Genomic DNA, 21540 nt, shown 5'->3' with positions numbered 1-21540 from the left:
TGGTACGTGTATTTGTATTGGTACGTGTATTTGCATATGTATGTGCAACTTTCAGGTAGAACTAGAAATGAAGCAATAAACTTGACTGTTTTCTCTTATCATTGATTTTAGCTTACAAATGTAGTATACAAGAGTGACCAGTCAATTAGGATGGTTCACTACTACCTCTATCACATTTAATGGCTATATATAAAATTGGACATGGTTTGGCAAGTCTATTGGTACAAGTACGAAAGTAGGTCTCCTTATCAACAAGTAAAGATATTCAAAAGGCAAGTGTGTAGCTAAACACGTGTGTTGTGTGAAAAACTGAAACACTTCTTGAAACATTTCCAGCAAGTGTGTAGCTTCATCTAGCAATCTTGAATTACTAGGAAAAAGATGTGCCCAGATTTTCCAATGCTATAAATATATATATATATATATATATATATCTCAATGTTTGTCTTTTTGTTTAATCCTGTGTCCAGTTATGGCGATTGGAATCTTGAAATGAAAAATCTGAGCTGCTCTGGATTTGATCTCAGAACTTTCAGATCATAAAGTGGCAGACGTAACCATAATGGCCCGTGCACACTATCGCTCAAATCAACGATTAGCTGTGCGATGGACCGCAACAATGAGCTAGTATGACATAACTTTGTGATCAGCGGCTAACAAAATCGTTACTAGCGACGATGAGATGGACTTTCAACATGTTGAACTTTGATACCGATGATCGCAATTTAGCATCTTGATTGGCTGTTTGTTAACGGCATCGAATCCAATTTCAACAGTTGTGAAGATCGATGTCAATGTCATTCGGCAAGCGTGGTTTAGAACTACAGTCACAATGAAGTACATAATAAGATAATTAGAAGATAACAAAAAGACGCGCGATATAATTTCGTAATTTCTATTGGCTGTTGGTTAGCCGTCACTGGTTAGCGGTCGTAGTGTGTACACCTTATAGTTGGTGGTGAGGTCAACATAGCTAATCATTGCAGTCCATCGCACAGCTAAATGTTATTTGAGTAATACGGTGCACAGGCCTTTAAAGGGTGGTCACATGAGAGCCGAAACGAATTAAACGACACAAAAAGACGCCGCTGTCAGTTGTAAACTGTTCGGCCAAAGACATTTCTGGCCGAAGCGAACCATTTCAGTCCTGCTCGAGATTTTGTGGCGAACCCTTGCTCTTATTGGCTAATTAAAATTCTAGCAAGCACGCGTCATATTTTTTCTTGAGTGCGTTGAGCAAAGTTAAAAAAAAAATGGGATGGTACTTTTATTTCGTTAAATAAACAACATGAATCGATTTACGACAAGGCTCACCCGGACTTGTGATTGTGTTGCATAAATGTAAGATGTTGCACTTAAGTTTTGCATAAATGTAAGAGAATGGTTGTGATTTTCTTTCATGTAGAATATAACTAATCTGTCATACTCATCCTGATGAAGTATCGTTGACTGATTGACTGATTTATTTATGTAAAACCACAGTACTATGATAAATACTGTTTTCGTTTGTTATGTACTCCGCATAGAAAAACATTCATATGTTAATAAAAAATATAATTGTGTTGATGGGAAGGGTTGGCAAAATCTTTGTATCGAGTTATTTATTTTGAGCAGCTAAACGATCTTCTGATAAATCTGCTGCGTAATTATAATTAATAATTGTTCCTCAAAGTTTTTTGTTTACAATAGAAATATTTAGCTCAAATACATAAAAACTACCAATGAAACAGTGTCCTTTCTCTATACGTATGGTATGTAGGAAGCGAAGTGACTTCAGATGCTGTGTGACATGTGGCTTAGCCGAACCAAAGTAAAACAACTTCCGAACCAAACCTAAGTCTGTTCGGCGCTCGTGTGACTACGCCTTTAGACTACAGTACCCAAGCGATAAATGTTAATTAAGACATTGCATCAGGTAAAATACGCACGCCTAAAGCGCTTGACAGTTGAATCACCTAGCATGGTCGACAGTTACGTTTAGAGAAATGATTATCAAGCTTTCTGCAAACACGGCAACTATTTTAGTACTAGGTAAGCTTAACTTTATTATAACTTGCTTGTGCCGAGTAAGTTATTCATTTGGTAGTTTACTCCGCGTGCAATGCCAGGCATTCCGCTAGTACATGTATGTATATATAGCATAAACGTAAATAAACTTATAGCACCCACAGAAATAAACAAACAACTTCATTTAAAAGTTCATATGGTAAATGCTGTATATTTTGATTAAAATAATTTTTCTGCGCAAAAACCTTTTTATCCCCGCGCAACGCCGGACATTCACCTAGGGCTATAGATAAAAGCTAAATTAATAGAGGACCTTGCTGTTATGTTCCTGTAGTAAGTGCAACTATATTTGTGAAGCAAGAAATTGTGACAGCTGTTTCACCGTTTATTAGCTTTGCTTATGTAGCTCTTACCTTTTGCACAACGTCCTGCGGGGCAACAGTGCACACCCCGACCTCACTCGCCATGTATAGGAAGTTCTGGCTGGTGAGATAGTATCTGCTGGGCCGCAGCCCATTTCTGTCAAGAACGGCCCCTGTGTATCTCCCATCGGAGAAAGCAAGCAGAGCTGGCCCATCCCAGGGTTCCATGCTGAACGAGTTATAGCGGTAAAAGGCTTTTTTGTCCGATGGCATGTTATCATCATTCTGCCAAGCCTCAGGAACCATTGTGAGGATAGCCTAAACAATTAAACATTACTGCGATTAGTATAACAAAAAACTGTTAATTTTTAACAGTTGACGCTCCTACAATGTTAATGCTCCTAATTCATTCCCCAAACATTTACGCTATCGGGATTTTACGTTATATAATCCTAAACTCATCCCTTTGGCCCTTTAAATGATAAAGACTAAACTCAACTTTGTAATTTAATGACTGTACAGTAATTGTGATATTTTCGGTTTGTATCGACAACTTTCAGGTGTGTGGCACACAATACCACTCGCAGACTTATCTATTCCAAGCCAGTGGCGGATTTTAGTCTGCACAACACTAAATGTTACTTCCAGGGCAGCTGATGAAGCAGGCCTGATTATCACGTGCTGTACACTGTAAACTGCAGAACTGCTTCATTCATGTTCTACTTGATAACAGATGGAAGAACTTGTAGCAACTCTCCATAGATATAGCAAACCAATATATATAGTAAACCCAATAGATATAGTAAACACATAGATATTGTAAACCCATAGATATAGTAAACCCATAGATACAGTAAACCCATAGATATAGGGTTTATTATATTTATGTATTTCCCAGTAAAACCAATGTTTCCTAATTTTTCCGGTAAACACCTGTTTTTCCCAGCCATCTGAGAAATGTTGAGTTTTTTCTGGAGTAAATTGCAACCAGGAGTAAGGACCAGGTGACAGATATACAATACATATATTGTAGGTATTATATATTATAATATCTATAATATATAAATTATAATATGTATAATATATATAGCCAAGAAGGTGATAAAGTACTCGAACTACTATAACTATTTAATGAATAAAAAGACTAGCCGATGTCTCTAGCTACAATATTATGTCATCTCTCATTCGTTAATTTCTTGTCTGCAGGTGATTAAACAGAGCATGGTTTATGAATTACTGATTTGTATATTTTGGAGTTATCGTCTCACAAATGATACCATTTGCATGTAGCCAACTTTCACATGCTACTATAAATATCATGGAGGCTGAAAACACGCTAGTTACCAAAACACAACTTACACCGTATTAGCATGAAACCTTTTTGTATATAAAAAAGTGCTCTACTTTTGATCAAATATGTATTTATTCAATCAAATTCAAATAATTGAGAGTCAGTCATTGCTTCAAAATTTCTCACTATAATTTGTTGTAATAAAATAAAATTGTAAATTACTCTATGCATCTCAAATGACTTCTAGCATTCAACTTCATGCTTTTAATATTGATGCACCATCTAACAGTTGGTAGACACTCTAACAGTTGGTAGATACTCTAACAGTTGGTAGACACTCTAACAGTTGGTAGACACTCTAACAGTTGGTAGACACTCTAACAGTTGGTAGACACTCTAACAGTTGGTAGACACTCTAACAGTTGGTAGACACTCTAACAGTTGGTAGACACTCTAACAGTTGGTAGACACTCTAACAGTTGGTAGACACTCTAACAGTTGGTAGACACTCTAACAGTTGGTAGACACTCTAACAGTTGGTAGACACTCTGGACTATAAAACTTTATTTAACACCTTTTTCCTTCACCTTAGCTATATACAAGGATGTAGAATTACCATAAAATGACCAAATAAGGCTATCCAACTAATATGTGACACAAATTTATTGGCTGTTATAGTTTTTAAAGTTTCCTATTCTAGGAACCTACACGCTTATAACTAGCTTTACTTTAAGGATATTGTGACTTCAATCATTTCTTAACCGAGGCAGTGCCAACCAGAATACTATAAATTAAAAGCCTGTGATTTCAGCATAGATCCCGCTTAATGCAATAAAACATTAAAAACTTAATTTACTGTCAGAAATCTTGCAGGCAGCGAGTCTGACCAGTATAAAACATGGTATTATTAGTCACATATGTATGTTTAAAATATTCTATTACCAACATAAAATTAAATTTAGATAAAATCATCTGGCATTAAAAATGTTAAATAATATTTCAGGATATTAATTTTGTGTTGTTAGATATTCATTTTCAGTTTAGCCTAAATGATTTGCTCCCTTCAGAACATAGGATTCATGCCTCGGTTCATTATTATCTCACTAACCTCGGGAAGAGACCGCTCCCCAGCATGTATGAGAAACTCAAGGGCATTGTCAAGGCTACCAGAATCAGACATGCCATGTTCTACAACGGGGTAGAGCTTGGAAAGATCATCTCCATATATGTTAGACTTCATCACTCCCTCTCTAGCTCTCATCAGGTTGACATTGCCTCGTAGTGTGTTGATCTCACCATTGTGGCACAGATATCTACATAGGAATGGAGTCATGCCAAAACAATCGATGACAAGCTATACTTCAAGTAAATAATGACTGATATCATCTGTGAAACCACATGGCCCGTTAGTGACCTCTTAGTGACATCACAACTATTTGTGGTTAATTCCTAGTCCTGAGACGCATTCAAACTTTTAGACTTTGAAATTTGAATGTTTCGTGCGGTATCTTAGAAGGGCCAGCAGAGCATCACCACAAATCAGATATATGAGAGAAAACCAGCGCGTTGTTGGTCTTGCCTGGTAACTTGAATACATGTGATATGAGTCACCTGCGCATGATGACAGGCATCGATGGGGCAAACTTGATTATAAAATAAATAGCTGAAATGTTTAAAGCTAAAAATTTGATAGAAATTTGATCATAGAAAGTTGTATGTGTAGCCATGCAAATCCTACACTATTGACTTGATGAATTAGCTGGCATTAACACCCGAAGCTTAAGCTAAGGCATAGAATATATCGTACTAAGGTATAGAATATATCGTACTAAGGTATATAATATACCATACTAAGGTATAGAATATATCATATTAAGATATAGAATACATCGTACTAAGGTATAGAATATATCATACTAAGGTATAGAATATATCGTACCAAGGTATAGAATATATCGTACTAAGGTATAGAATATATCGTACTAAGGTATAGAATATGTCGTACTAAGGTATAGAATATATTGTAATAAGGTATAGAATATATCGTACTAAGGTATAGAATATATCGTACTAAGGTATAAAATATATCGTACCAAGGTATAGAATATATCGTACTAAGGTATAGAATATATCGTACTAAGGTATATAATATACCATACTAAGGTATAGAATATATCGTACTAAGGTATAGAATACATCATACTAAGGTATATAATATACCATACAAAGGTATAGAATATATCATACTAAGTTCTAGAACACCTATCATCTAAGATTAGCCTAAACCAACCGTTGGGGATGAGCTCGCTCCCAGCTAGGGAAAGTGTTTGTCGAGAACCTGCTGTGCACCATGGCCATCTTTGTTTGGAACTCTGGCTGTTGCAGATCCCAGAAGTATGTAAAAAGCTGCCTCGGTGTGAACAGACCCTGAAAAATCAAACGTGTCAGAGAATTCAATCATAAATGTACGCAGCTGATATAAGTGTGTAGCCGTGAGACTAGTTTGGTAACTAGTTAGTTTGACTAGCTAGCTTATCACGACTTTAACTAAGTCATTTATGATGTGAGTCATATGATTTATGAATTGAACGCTATACAGGCCGACAATTACTAAGTCTCCATACAATGATAGCACGGGGACACAATCCCATACAGAGCTGCAACGACATCATGGAAACAGCCGTGTCACTCTCACTCTGTCGTGATTCAGTGTCACTGTTTGGAAGCACAACATCCGCGCGATGTGCCATTCTTGTGCCTTCAAAACGGTCTTAGTGACCAACAGCGGCGTACTTGCGCGTGTGTACAGGCCTTGCTTCCCTGTTGCTTCATATGCAGAAAAGATTTTGTTGTTAAAACACCCCAATTTAGTTGTATAATAGTTCGATGCAGTAGAAATAAAAGCTGTTGATAAACTAGTGTCATGTGCATAGCGAATAGAACCATAAAAGTAGCGGTTTTTTCTTCTGATCATCCAGGGTTTGTTTTGTACTTGACCTCTTAAAGAAATAACCTTGACATAAAGTGCCGCGCAACCATTGCCCTGCTATGAAAACATGATCCGCTTGTTGGCCCGCTGTAACACTTCGGTACTGGGCACTCAGGTGACGCTACACTACCGACCGCTCCATGGAAACTTAGTAAGTATGATTTCTAAATTGAGCAATACAGAGCAAATAGAACACCGGGCCAAAGAGAGAAAAGCTAATCACCGTTAGCATAATAAGATAACGGTGAAAATATTATTCTTCATGAATACTTCTTCATGAAGAATTCATGTCTTGTGAGAATAGTATTCTCACAAGACATGAAAAGATGGAGAAATGTGGTAAAGGATGGCAAACCAGCATCTACAAAGGCTCAAGCAGTTAATTCAAAGCGACTGAAGTAATATACTGTAAAGTACATTGTATAATGTAAAGTACAGTGTACCCTCGAGATACGATTACCCTGATATACGATTTTTTCACCTTACGAAGTCAAACATTGTGAGATCTTCACCTCGCTATACGAACTTTATTTCACCATACGATTGTGAGAAAGGTTTCGCCCGAGTTAAAATTTGGCGGTCAGTGTGCTCATAACGCACGTCGAAATAAAAAAGACACCGAAATATAGTTTGCCGAAAAAATTTTCAGAATGTTTAGAAGAGACAGGATGATCGACTTCTCTCATGTCAGCATTCCGCATAGAAAATTTCGTGTAAAATACACAAGCGAGAGCAAATATTCATTTGTAGCGTTATTATATCTTTTACTATAAACTATTAAGTCAGCGTACGTATATAACTACAAGTATCTACATTTAATTCGTTAGCTATGGAATCTGAGACCGATACAAACGTTACAAAACGAAGGAAAAATGAATTATATGTCAACAAAGTAGGATGTCGTAAATAAGAAGAAGGCACCCGTATTATTAACATCGTCAAGGAATATGATCGCAACCAATCAGCATTTGCAATTATTATTAAAACAAGAACTCCATTAAAGCAAGCGCAAGAAGAAGCTTACGACTAAAGATTTGAAGGAGTTAGAAGGCCATGCACGCGATCGGCATTCAAAAGGAGCAACCAATTAGTAAGGGCGAGGAGGTAGAAGATACAGAAAACCCCCACATTGGCAGAAATGTTTCAAGTGTTTAATTTACTGATGTGGAATGGTACATTAAAACAATACATGTATAATATATATTATTTATCTCTTGTGTGGCACATTTTTCATATTTTATTCATTTTATTTGTTTCCTTTTGGTTTTGTTTTATTTTCTTGTTTAACCATGTCTTTGCAGATGGGCTTGTTATCTCCTATGTGAATACAATTCATCGTATGTATGTAACTCATATAACTAGCTGCTCAAAATAGTTGATGCATTCACATTACTTTCTGAAACTTGTTAAAGCCTTGTCCTCTAGTGTATAAATACGTACCAACTCTGTACGTATGGTTACATTGATTCTTGTGCACGTTTTATGCAAGAAAAGCTACTGTAGCACCTTCTCTTGATCATTCTACAAGCGTTAGCTAGCTAGCAGTTTTCTGCATTGCACCAGCATTTTTTCTTTTAAATCAGAAGAAAAATTGGACAGGACTAGACAAATTTTTTTCGCCTGCCAAAAATTCAATTTCATTGCGTATTAAATTAACCTTCAAGTGTACAGCAACATAATTAACATTGATACGTTTTTACCTCCTCTCTGCTTTATTCGCTACATGTACCAGCTAAAGTCACGTTACTCCAAAGGTATGTACGTCCTGTATAATAGTTAATAAAATTTCATTTTTCTTTTCAGTAGCCATTAAATGGTCAAGTGTGTGAGAGGCCGCTTTCGATAACTGCATCGCTCGGCCTTTCTTATTGAATTCTGGTTGAAAAAGGTTTCAACCAGACACGCTAAATTTTATAATGAAAGTGAAGACAAACTTATGAAGGATAAAATTTTGTGATAATAAATTGAAATTCAGTAAATTAATTCAAAATACATACTAAAACATAAATTAACATACTATTATGTTACTAATTTTCAATATGTACCGCATTTTTATAAAATTTTGGACGATTTTTACCTTGCATTTTTCCATTGTATAATTACAATGGGTTCTATACCCCGACATACGATTTTTTCACCATACGATGCCAACCTTGGAACGGATTAACATCGTATCTCGAGGGTGCACTGTACTTTCTGTTTAAGCAATAGAGATCCATAGCCGCTGTCTAATTGGAAAGACTATGTCAACACACCAAACCTAGCAAATCATATAGAAAAATGAACCAAAAACATTCAAATTAATTTGAATGTATCTGAAACCAGAAACTATCAAATTAATTTTTAAAAATCGACTCACCAAAAACAAAAATAGCATGAAGCCTAAATTGACCAATCACGAGCAAGTCTCATATTAAATCTACCGCCGCGGTTGAATAAAAATATCCTGGTTTTCAAAATGTTCTCATTCAATAAAGTAAAAACCGCTACACTAACATTACAGCAATAGTCTGAGTACCTTGTAGACAACTGTGTCAACACAGAGACTGCATATGTAGAATCTGAAGCCATGCTGTGGTATTTTGTGGGTTGAGCTCTTCATAAGAAGATATGTCTGCAAAGGAGAAGCATAAGATAACCTGATTTAATTTAATCACTTCAGATGTATTGATGTACTGGTGAGAAAACTAGAAGACGAAGAAAAATATTTGTTTTTTTATATATGATAGAAACCACGGTTGTCCTAGCTAGTGAAGAACCAAATAATCTAAAACATTGATTTCTGTCTGATATCATTATATTATCTGATATCATTATACCCACAAGTGACGAAACAACAATATTTGTTGCATATACTAATTCAGTAAGAAGTATATGAATGTCAAAATCATGCAAGAATGACTGCGGAACAAGAAGCTTAATTTTATCCTGGAGAGATTTCATCAGTGGAATAACACAGTATTGTTAAAGATGCTTGAGCATGAGCTGTAGAACAAGCCATCAGTAAAATCACAGAAATGTCACTAGAATTACGTAACCAAATATTTACATGGTTAACTTTAAACATTTGATACTATGAACAGAGTTTATCACATTCCGCGTCTTTCATCATATTCTCCGGTGAAACTTTGTTTAAGATAACTTGTTATTTGTCTAGAAAATAAATGCTAAGCATTAAGCGTGTCTAATAATAGAATCATATCTGCGTTTACCTCGTCATATCTGCGAGTATCTCATATTTTGTTAGAGATCAACAACTACAGAAAGTAAATATGAATACAAACCTGCTTCTTCAAGTTTTCTACCTGAGAGCATGTGACAAACACCTAAAATATATGGAAGGGTTTGTCATTAATACAAATCAATACGATATCAAAGAAATTCACTGATCTTATCTGGCTTAAGTAGCCTTACGCACACGAATCGATATCCAGTAAGTTTTGTCGCAGAACGGACGCTTATGTTGCATCTCCCAACACATTCCATATACAAGTGTAATGTAATGCAGTACAGATGAAAGGTGTACGACGAGTAGGTGTACGACGAGTAGGGTGTACGACGAGTAGGGTGTACGACTAGTAGGGTGTACGACTAGCAGGGTGTATGACTAGTAGGATGTACAACTAGTAGGGTGTATGACTAGCAGGGTGTACGACTAGTAGGGTGTACGACTAGTGGGGTGTACGACTAGCAGGGTGTATGACTAGTAGGATGTACAACTAGTAGGGTGTACAACTAGTAGGGTGTACAACTAGTAGGGTGTACAACTAGTAGGGTGTACGACTAGTAGGTGTACAACTAGCAGGGTGTACGACTAGTAGGATGTACAACTAGTAGGGTGCACAACTAGTAGGGTGTACAAATAGTAGGGTGTACGACTAGCGAGGTGTACGACTAGTAGGGTGTACAACTAGTAGTGTGTACAACTAGTAGGGTGTATGTACGACTAGTAGTGTGTACAACTAGTAGGGTGTACGACTATTGGGGTGTACGACTAGTAGGGTGTATGACTAGTAGGGTGTACAACTAGTAGGGTGTACGACTAGTAGGCTGTACGACTAGTAGGGTGTACAACTAGTAGGGTGTACGACTAGTAGGGTGTACAACTAGTAGAGTGTACAACTAATACGGTGTACAACTAGTAGGGTGTACAACTAGTAGGGTGTACAACTAGTAGGGTGTACGACTAGTAGGGTGTACAACTAGCAGGGTGTACGACTAGTAGGATGTACAACTAGTAGGGTGCACAACTAGTAGGGTGTGCAACTAGTAGGGTGTACAACTAGTAGTGTGTACAACTAGTAGGGTGTACAACTAGTAGGGTGTACAACTAGTAGGGTGTACGACTAGTAGGGTGTACAACTAGTAGGGTGTACAAATAGTAGGGTGTACGACTAGTAGGGTGTACAACTAGTAGGGTGCAGAACTAGTAGGGTGTACAGCTAGTAGGGTGTACAACTAGTAGGGTGTACGACTAGTAGGGTGTACGACCAGTAGGGTGTACGACTAGTAGTGTGTACAACTAGTAGAGTGTACAATTAATAGGGTGTACAACTAATAGGGTGTACAACTAGTAGTGTGTACAACTAGTAGTGTGTACAACTAGTAGGGTGTACAACTAGTAGGGTGTACGACTAGTAGGGTGTACGACTAGTAGGGTGTACGACTAGTAGGGTGTACGACTAGTAGGGTGTACGACTAGTAGTGTGTACAGCTAGTAGGGTGTACAACTAGTAGGGTGTACAATTAGTAGTGTGTACAACTAGTAGGGTGTACAACTAGTAGAGTGTACAACTGGTAGGGTGTACAACTAGTAGGTGCAGAACTAGTAGGGTGTACGACTAGTAGGGTGTACAGCTAGTAGGGTGTACAACTAGTAGGGTAATTTTAACCCTCTTTCTCAGCATGTTTTGTAATAGAAGTCAATTTCAACTCTCTGTCCCTCAAATTAAAGAGCACATAATTTAATAATATTAATTTAACGGAACTTTTGTTACTTTCATCAAGATAAAATAATATCCCGGTAGGAAAATTCCGTTTAAATGAAACACTGTAAAGCCAATCCACTTAGCTAACAAAACAGTGCAAAATAATAAATGTTCTACAGAGTTAAACTAGACTAGTTCATATTCAACCAAAAAGGTGCATTTAAACAATATTTAAAGCTCTCGATAGTCGATGCCTGATAAATCAATCAATCAATAAATCAATTGGTAAGCCAATATAAATCCCCAATTTATATGACAACAAGTCTGGGACAACAAGTCTTCAGACCTGTCTGATAAGAGGCTCTCTGGCTGAAGCGATGTCTCCAATCATCTCATTCAATACAGGAATTGTCCTCCACTTGAGCACCTGAATAAGAAAAACAAAAGGTTTTGGGAGTTATGTTCTCAGATAGTGATTAAATTAATCTGTGACTTTAAGATCACACAAAAACTTTCAACTTCATGTTGACGACTTCACTAACTATCATATCAAACCCATGCAATACCTTTTTTATTCGTTCCGTAAGTCAAAATTTACAACGTGAAGCATTGGCATAAGACTAAAATATATATAAATATCCTAGTATACTAACCAGGAATACAATAAAGGAATCAACATTTATCGATTAGTTGCAATACATGATTAGAAATGTCTTATGCAAATGCAGTAAAGTATTGTACAGAATGTAATCCATTATGCCCTACACTAGGAACAGCCTTGGCCGAGTGGTATAGCACACCTGACATGTAAACAACAGGTTAGGGTTCAATCCCCATAAGGCCACCCATGGTGATAAGAATGACATCCAACCTTAAGTTCCTCTCTGCAACTAGGAATGTCTCCAGTCGTCGAGGTTCTAGTGGACACAGACATTGTTTAGCCAAGATTATAGAGCCAGCATTTGTATAATAACCCTTTTAAAATGTGCACAGCATCTGCTTGCCGTAAACAAAGCAGACATCCTACTCGATCTTTGAGGGACTGCTCACACACAACTAGTAAGTATCCATATGGTGATACTGTAGAGACACCTGGCTGCACCAGTGCCTGACAAGTGGCTGGCGAGCGAATCAGACTGACCTCCAGGGAGCATTCCTTTGCCAGGTCTGTGAAAAGCATCTCAGCCTTCTGTCGAGTAGAAGTGTCAAGGAACAGTAAACCTGTGGCATAGCTTCCTGCAGGAGGTATGTCAATGTCACTTTCTTCTCTGCAGCAAACACAATCAAACAATGATACAACAGAAAGTTAAATTCCTGAGTCAACATCATATTATTATGTAGAAATATCACACAGCGTAAACATAATCTGATTTCACATGTCTATAGGTTCAGATTGCAAATAGGTCATGTGTCCAAAAAATTTAAACGGAAGATTCAAAAAATATCCTCAGCAGTTACAAACAGTTTTAGTTTACATACAATAAGAACATTTCAAGACACTTACATACCCTATTGTATCTGTAATATAAAGACTAACAGTAAAACCGTTAAAAAAAAACAGTTAAACCTCAACACAGCAAGTTGATCCATTCTGGTATTTGCTTTGTGTTTGGAAACCATCATATTCTGGTACAAATATTTTTGAATATTTTATATTCATGGATTTCATTTTGCTTAATACATTGTAGAGTCCGAAAAACAATAGTGAATAGTTAAGAAACTCCATATAACAAAAAAACTCCATATAATAATTAAATTACATATAATAATAAAACTCCATATAATAATTAAATTACATATAACAATAAAACTCCATATAATAATTAAATTACATATAACAATAAAACTCCATATAATAATTAAATTACATATAACAATAAAACTCCATATAATAATTAAATTACATATAATAATAAAACTACATATAATAATAAAACTACATATAATAATAAAACTACATACAATAATAAAACTTTATTATATAGAAGCAAAAAATAACTTCAACAACAAGTTATGCGTAAAAATAAATTGGTAAATAATAATTTTCAAAAAAGTGTTTTATGGAGTCTGGAAAATTCATCAGTAAACACTGAGGAGTACAAAATACACATGTAAAGTAAATAAAAATCTAAAAAAGATGCAATAATATTGGGTGACAAATAATATTCTGTAATCAATTATACTATGACAGATAGTCTGCAACAAATTTACCAATGACGAATTACCCTAGATCTGTTTTATTATTTCACTCGAAAAGATCGTATACGGAAAGCGGAGGCTCAGCAATACGCAGGCTGGTAATAAAGTGGGTAATGGCTATATGTAACATAGCTTACTATAACTTACACTGGACTTTAAATTAATGTAACATATTAGCTTTGTATTATTTTTATATTTTCTTTTTATATTATCCTCATTATTTTTTTACTTTCACTTACAAAGTTGGATATTACTTCAAAATTTATAACAATTATTTTTCCGAATTTTATGTTACGTGTCAAAGATTTCTTGCATAAAGGTGACTGCAAGTCAAGGTTTGACTGTACACGCTAAAGGATGAGAGCGCGACACTCCCAGGAAAGCTAGAAACTGTAATATTTTATAGTAGGAGAAAAGAGCAAACATGGACAAAAGTGTCTCTTTTTAAGTTATACATTTTATGTTAATCTGTGCAGAAACACGAACACAACACCAAGACTGAAGTGATTAGTCACTTTTCCATCACAGGTATGTCCTGTATCAGTTTGTTTTGTGTTACATGCTTCGAAAGTTCGACGGCCAACACAAATATTTGTTACCATAAGCTTTCTGTTTAGGATAACTACAGCAGGCTAACTGCTTTGGTGATTTTGCACAATTTAATGCTAACAGTGGCATTTCTTTGAGGCACAAACCCTTGTTAACAAGACCGACACTCTAAATCACTCGGCATGACAACTCAGTACAGTGCACCCTCACCATATGATTTTAATTCATTCCAATTTCGGCATCATAAGGCAAAAACTTTATAGAGAGGGGTATAGAAACCCATTGCAAATAATGTATCTAATGCAAACACCTCCTGGTAAAAACCATCAAGACTTTACATATGTACTGTACATATTAAAAATTCGTAATAGAATAATATTTTAACCTTAGTAACTATAGCTACTGTAAAACCTCTAATTGAACGCCGTGGCCCTCTCTTTTTTAACCTCTGCTCTATGGTGGCGGTCAATTGGAGGCGGCGTTCAAATAGAGACTGGCGGTCTATTTTTCAAAGAGCTCGTCAGAATTTTCGCAAGATTAATTTAGCCCTATTACGGGCGAAGCGAATGTCGCCTATATTTTGCCCTCTTTTTCCGGTGGGAAAAAGAAATTTATTAAACAATTTGAATGCAATAAATATGCTAACTTACGTCTAACTGGTCAAAGATCTCTTAATAAATATGCATCAAGAAACTGAGAAATATATCTACCAGTTGATATCTATTGCTTGCAATTGACCTGCGATGATATTATAGCCTGTGTCCTTCTTTGCAATTTGTTGGCATTTTCAATTTTTATTTCATTCTAAAGTTAAAGACATACTTTTATTCTATATCAATAATTAGCAATTTTGCATAAAAGCTCATTGCACTCACTGATATGTTTGCTACAGTTTGCTGCCAAAACTAGCTTTTTATGTGCAATAGAAGTGGAATTATGAGCATCGATCCATCGTAAGCCGTGTTAATATAGCCACAAAATGCTATTAAATAACATGCTATAAATCTGCATAATTATTCATAAGTTATACAACAATAATCTATCAAATGATACAAATATATATTCATGAACGAGTGACATAAACGAACCATACTTATATTACACGCAAAAACAAAAATTAACGTGTTAAAACCAAAAGTATTTGCAATGTTTTCTCGGATAGCTGCATTCTGCTTGTTTCTCTCGATAGAACGACCATCTTCTGGTTGTCCAATACCTTCCACAACGTCTTCTGGCCTCAATCTTTTTCTGACTACTGAACTAGTCGATATCAGCGTCCAAACAATTTTTGCTGCAGCAATACTTTTATATGTTGCATGTAGCACAAATAGGCCCGACAATGTGTGAAAGTTTTGATCGCTAAACGCAACCTTCACCCTAAAACTAGTCGTTCATCTAGCATCGTAGATGTAAACCATTTTTGTATACGAACATGTACTTCGGAGTTTCAAGACAGAGTTAAGCAAGGAACTACTAGTAGCCTGAGACAGGCATTAATTATTTTTATGGTGTTGCCTTCAAACTTTTAACGAAAAAAATGAAAAGCTTTGGAATTTTACATTAATTGTTATTGATGTAAACGATTCATTATTAATACAACTTTGCGGACACTTTTCTACTGATCAATTGATATTATGAGTTCATAAAGATCAAAGATTGCCAACGTTGTGGTCAAATGGACGTGGCATTCAAATAGAGGGTGACGCTCAATTAGAGGTTTCACAGTACCTACTGTTACTATAGTTATCTACAGTAACTTTAGTGTATTTAGTTGTTATAATCTGCAATCAATGCAACATTACAATGTACTTTTTGCAGTACGTACCGTAGGGTGTTCGAGACAGACATTTATTTTAAATGTTGAATGTAATTTAAATGAGTTTAGCTTACTAAACACATACTTAAAGCTAAGTTTTAATATGTATTTTTAACTATTTCACTGAACTTCAACTTTTTCATCGCTAAAATTTTATCACCTATCCATTTCTATTTTCCTTTGCACAATAACTAAAATTGAATAACGCCAAACTGAGTAATATCAAGCATCGTATCTTTTTTATTCGTTGTTGTGGGATTTCGTCGAATAGCATACCGGCATGTTTGCTATTCCGACGTAATCAGCGCAATGACTGCCAAATTTGAATTGCAAGAAAAAATTTTATTGATATCGTGTGACGAAAAATATTTCCTATGGAAAGAGAGAAAAATATTTCATATGGAGAAGGCAAAAATGATTGTGTTCTACATTGTAGGACAAAAATCATATAACAGGGTCATCGTAACCCGATGGCGCACGGTATATGTTTATTCTTTTGGCTACTTTTTCCACCTAGACGACCTTAGTCCTGAAATAGACCTTAGTCCTGAAATAGATGGTGGTGCAGACTAATCAGCCTTGTTTTATTTGACTGAAAGAATCAATTAAGGCAAGACACTTTTCTAGCCACCCCAACTCCAACTTTTTGTCCAAAGGTTTGGATACTATAAACCTCAAATGTTTCTTTTTCTTTTGACTAATAAGTGCGCCTTAAATATGGATGCATTTTTATGGATGGCATTATGCTGGAATACATGGGATCGCGTAGATAGCTAATGATTTTATCATGGTTGTAATAGTTGGTCTTTCAATAGATCAATAGTTGAAATGTTCTGGGTTTACAACTCGCGTTCCTGTAATCCATACAAGAACAAGACATGAGCCTTCTTTACAAACTGCAGCTGAGTGTCTTATCTAGCAATGGTCGCAGTAGTACTCACTCAAATATTCAACACTGATAGCAATTGCTATATATAATCGAGGTAGGGGCCATCTACACGAATGACCTACAGATATCACACTCTATCCATTGGCATTCATGAATGTCCTGCGTGATCGGAAAGCACGACCACCCTTGTGTCAAGTGCTAAGGTACCAATGTTTGCTAGATGATAAACAATCTATCATAAAATCTTGTAGTGCCAAAGCTTGGCACTACGTTATGTAACAATATGAAGGCATGGTTAGAGATTAACATACTTGGGTATTTGACAGCGTAGGGTCAATAACGAGTGTAATTGCTAGTTTGACCTTGAGTTTTTGGAGGCTTATTGGAGTTTATGGCTAAAATAATTATGAACTTTGATGGATTACATAATTCTCCTTAAACTTTCTTTCCAATTCTATACAAGTTCCCATTGCTCGAAGGCATGATTTATACCACATACACGGTACACAGACTGCCTTTAATGGTGGTGAACCGAGGTAAGCGAATGCAAAATGCTATAGCTTAGCCATATACCTGAGTACTTTTTTGTAATACTCGTGAGGGGTGGCCACCATGAGCCCTGCTCCATCCCCTGTCATGTTATCGCAGCTACATGCTCCCCTGTGCTCCATTCTCTCCAGCATAACTTTAGCATCTTCCAGAACCTACAGAGTATACGATTCCCAGAAATCTTTGAGGTTAAAATCTCTACAGTCTGTTTGTCATTGAAACAAGTTGGCTCATTTTAAAAGGCAGCAACTTATCATCAGGAACAAATTAGGTCATACAGTTTACAGTTGAAGAGAAAATTAAGGACCGTAATGACACAGGAAGTGTCATTACGGTGGGTGGTCCTAAGCCTGGTTCATATATATATATATATATATATATATATATATATATATATATATATATATATATATATATACAGTGAAACATGGATAACTCGCCCTCGGATATAGCGAACACATGGTTAACTCGACTGGATTTGCTTGGTCCGTTCCCACGCAATGATAAATGGCTCTATATAACTCGAATTCAACACTGTTATAACGAACTGTTTTTTGCCCAATGTCTACCGAAACGGTTGCTATCGCTTTAGAAAATCACTTTATTTCAAGCCATAGAGGTAAACCTCAACTTTTCGTAATTCATAAGCGTCGTTATTACCTCCATCGGCAAAATATTTTTGTCAACGACTGTTCTAAAGGTTTGGTGAAATTTGATTTATACTGCTATACGATGAATAGCACGGGCTAGCCGGGTCACGGGCGCAAGGATTTTTGCCACGCACATACAAAACAAAAACAGCATGTTGTTTTTGTTTTGTATTTGCGTGGCGAAAATCCTTGAGTGCGTGACTCGGCTAGCCCGTGATGAATAGTTTTCCGACGTTGATTCCGTGTTGAATTAACGTCGGAATGTTGAATGTTTAAAACGTCTTAAAAATTGTTGAAATCAAACGTATACTTTGTCTTAGCTAAAAAAAACTATTCATCGTTTGACCTAAACACAAAATACGTGTGTACATTCAATAAGTATCCATTCAAAAAGCGTGAGTGATATACAATGTACCATAAAACCTCGTAAAACTTTTAATTGAACTGCCTCGGAGTGTTGCTCTTAACGAATTCCAGGTAAAGTAAGGTAATCTTTCCATAAACTTCAAGAAAGATCGGCAAAATTGATCGTGGGTAAAACGCTCAAAAGAAAAAGATGTCTTTTCTTTGAGCATTTCAGCAATGATCAAGTTTTGCCAATGTCAATCTAAAAACGTCCTGGCAATAACATCACCTCAAACAACAAACCAATCTCAAGTGATAGAAAAATCTCTATACTTTTTGATAAAAACGTTTTAAACTTTACATTAGAAGCATTTAATTTGAAACAAGCCATTTGTGCTTTTGATTTATATTATAGTTTGTATATGTTCATGTATCTACTAATAAATAAGTAAATACATGGACTTGTGACAGTGCTCTGATAACTTGAACACTCTGATAATTCGAACACTTTTGCTCGGTCCCTTGAAGTTTGAGTTATCCGAGTTTCACTGTATATATATATATATTATATATATATATGTATATATATATATATATATATATGTATATATATATATATATATATATATATATATATATATATATATATATATATATATATATATATATATATGTATATATATATATGTATATATATATGTATATATATATATAAACTTTACATTCTAGCGGAAGGTAAACTTTCCGTACCAGAAGGTTCTGGAAGGTACAGTACACTTCTGATACTATCCTACAAATTATATGAGAGCCAGGTTTTTCTGTTCTTCACTAAGATGGAACCCTTTTAACATTCAGGAAGAAAATCCAGCAGCAATTGACAAAATATTAAATATTAACTATTAAAAAGCACAAATTGAGGGGAAAATAAAATAACAATTTATTGAGAAGATACCAAATCATTTTAAAGTTGTAGCATCGTATGCAACTGCCTGAAAAATCTATATCAGATCAATTCTAGTGTATGGGATAAAGATAGAGTCAGCAGTGTAATAATCAAACACCACGCTAACTAACATCGAACAAGTTTTAGAATTCAATAGATTTGAGCGATTTTACAGCCCGTGTAAGAGCAATGCCAGCAAAACCTGAATATCAAGAAGTGAAGTCGACATTAATTATTGTTTCCATGCTTCGAATGCTAACAAAACTAATTGAAGTAGACTCGCTTTTGGGTCACGGTCACTTTTCAACTCAAAAGGTCAAGCAGAAACAGTAGTGCGTAGCAGCCAATATTTTTTACCTCCGCTGGGGAGAGTTTGGCCAAGTATTTTTATTGATTCAAATCCATCAGCAGTGAGCACTTCGATGATGTCAAAGTATTCCTACAGCGAATGCCTTCGCACAAATTTAGCAGAGCAAAATGGCGTCCAATGGGTCCTAATTTTACTATTTCTATGGTTCGGAGTGGAAGCAACTCCAAACCAATTCAAAGCGTGAAATACGCTGTAGACGACACAAAACTCAGGCTATCTCAGCAACACTGAGATGCAAGGAAATCCAATATTACTAACAGCATTTGCCCGACTAGAAGGACTCGACGGCATTAGATTAGCAACAGAAAACTTAGTGGACAGTAGTGGCTAATTAATGCTCATAATTACTAGCTTAGAGCAGAGATGGACTGCATGTAAATAAGGGGAACATAGTGCCGGTACTGTTTTTACCTACAGCTATAATGGCAGCCGCTCAGTCCCGGGAATCGATCTTGTGATTGATTCAAAAGTTAGTGGAGCTGATAGGAAATAAAGAATATGTGATGTTCTCACTCACAGCTATTTTTGTAATGATTACTAAAACTGGCCATCAAAAAAGATAGATGGAATACAAAAAAATTTTTTGATGTGCTGACACTCAGAAACTGAAAAGAATGGCACTAAGAGACGACTGACAACGTCCGAGCAAGTCTGCTGACAGACAATGACAGTAAAACAACTCTAAACTAAAGTGATCACCTTAGGAGACCTAACGTGATCGTTGACTGTTTAGAAACAAAATTTACATATTATAATCTACAAAAGCAAAATACGGCAATGTGGAAGACTGTACTAATAGATAAGTATGCTTATATTTTATTTCAAAACTGAACAGCTTCCAACTGTATTGTATTTTAGTGTATAAGAAATCCCAGAGGTAGCCTTCATATATACGCAGTGAGCAAACTATATAAAAACTAAATACTAAGATTTCAACCAGAAGGCAGTTTTTCTGTGTTCTACCTTTAGATATTAAAGTGTTCAACGTTTTCCTACCTTTCTCGAAGCCTTTCCATCGATATTCACGACAAATCCAACACCACATGCATCTTTCTCATTTTCTGGGTTGTACAAGCCTTGAGCTACTGGTAGCCCTACTTCGTTCAGCTCAATGTCTTCAAATGGGTTTGTGGAAGACAAAGACTCCGAATGATAGCATGACGCTCCAGCTGTGGGAGCCATTCTGTAGCTACAAAAATATTCTCAAGCTAAGTTTTGAACCAGAGCAACTTTGATTACACTGAAGACAAACTAAACATAAGCTCAGCTATTCAAATTTTAGTTCAAGCACATCTGATTAGACACACAGCCAAACGTTTTGGTGATATCAAAATAGTAGAATGAAACAAAAAGGTACTGATATTAGCTTGTAAACGTGACAGAGTAACTAGAGCTTGTCCCACGTGACGAAGCCCCAAATCAAATATTTTGCAGTCACATAACAAACTGCTAATAAAAGTGTATATGTGCTCGGTCAGTTCAAAAGAAATATAAAATAACAACATCGAATAAATAATACTATGTAAATCGAGACCGAAGAACACTCGTCAGTCAAACGTAATAAATATACATCTGTTTTTGATCAATTATTGATGTTAACAGTAAGCTTTTAGCGATAATTTATGCCAAAAATGGAGATGGCGCATAATAAAA

At 35.9% G+C, this 21540-nt stretch overlaps 1 protein-coding gene across 1 annotated transcript in view; it reads right to left on the bottom strand.

The window, feature by feature from the left end:
* The window catches only part of LOC137408792 (uncharacterized), a 109830-nt gene extending 88846 nt beyond the window's left edge, over nucleotides 1-20984 (bottom strand). Inside the window, exons 1-9 of the mRNA XM_068095378.1 lie at nucleotides 20884-20984; nucleotides 17604-17734; nucleotides 12719-12845; nucleotides 11924-12004; nucleotides 9934-9975; nucleotides 9168-9263; nucleotides 5951-6087; nucleotides 4769-4973; nucleotides 2421-2687 (exon numbers count right to left, since the gene is read on the bottom strand). Of these exons, the coding sequence (XP_067951479.1) occupies nucleotides 2421-2687; nucleotides 4769-4973; nucleotides 5951-6087; nucleotides 9168-9263; nucleotides 9934-9975; nucleotides 11924-12004; nucleotides 12719-12845; nucleotides 17604-17713 (1065 nt within the window). The 5' untranslated portion in view covers nucleotides 17714-17734; nucleotides 20884-20984. The remainder of the gene's footprint in view (nucleotides 1-2420; nucleotides 2688-4768; nucleotides 4974-5950; nucleotides 6088-9167; nucleotides 9264-9933; nucleotides 9976-11923; nucleotides 12005-12718; nucleotides 12846-17603; nucleotides 17735-20883) is intronic.
* Between the last annotated feature and the right edge of the window lie 556 nt (nucleotides 20985-21540).

Source organism: Watersipora subatra, chromosome 11 (assembly GCF_963576615.1).
Source record: "Watersipora subatra chromosome 11, tzWatSuba1.1, whole genome shotgun sequence".
Taxonomy (NCBI): Eukaryota; Metazoa; Bryozoa; class Gymnolaemata; order Cheilostomatida; family Watersiporidae; genus Watersipora; species Watersipora subatra.
This window is presented reverse-complemented; position numbering and strand designations above follow the sequence as displayed.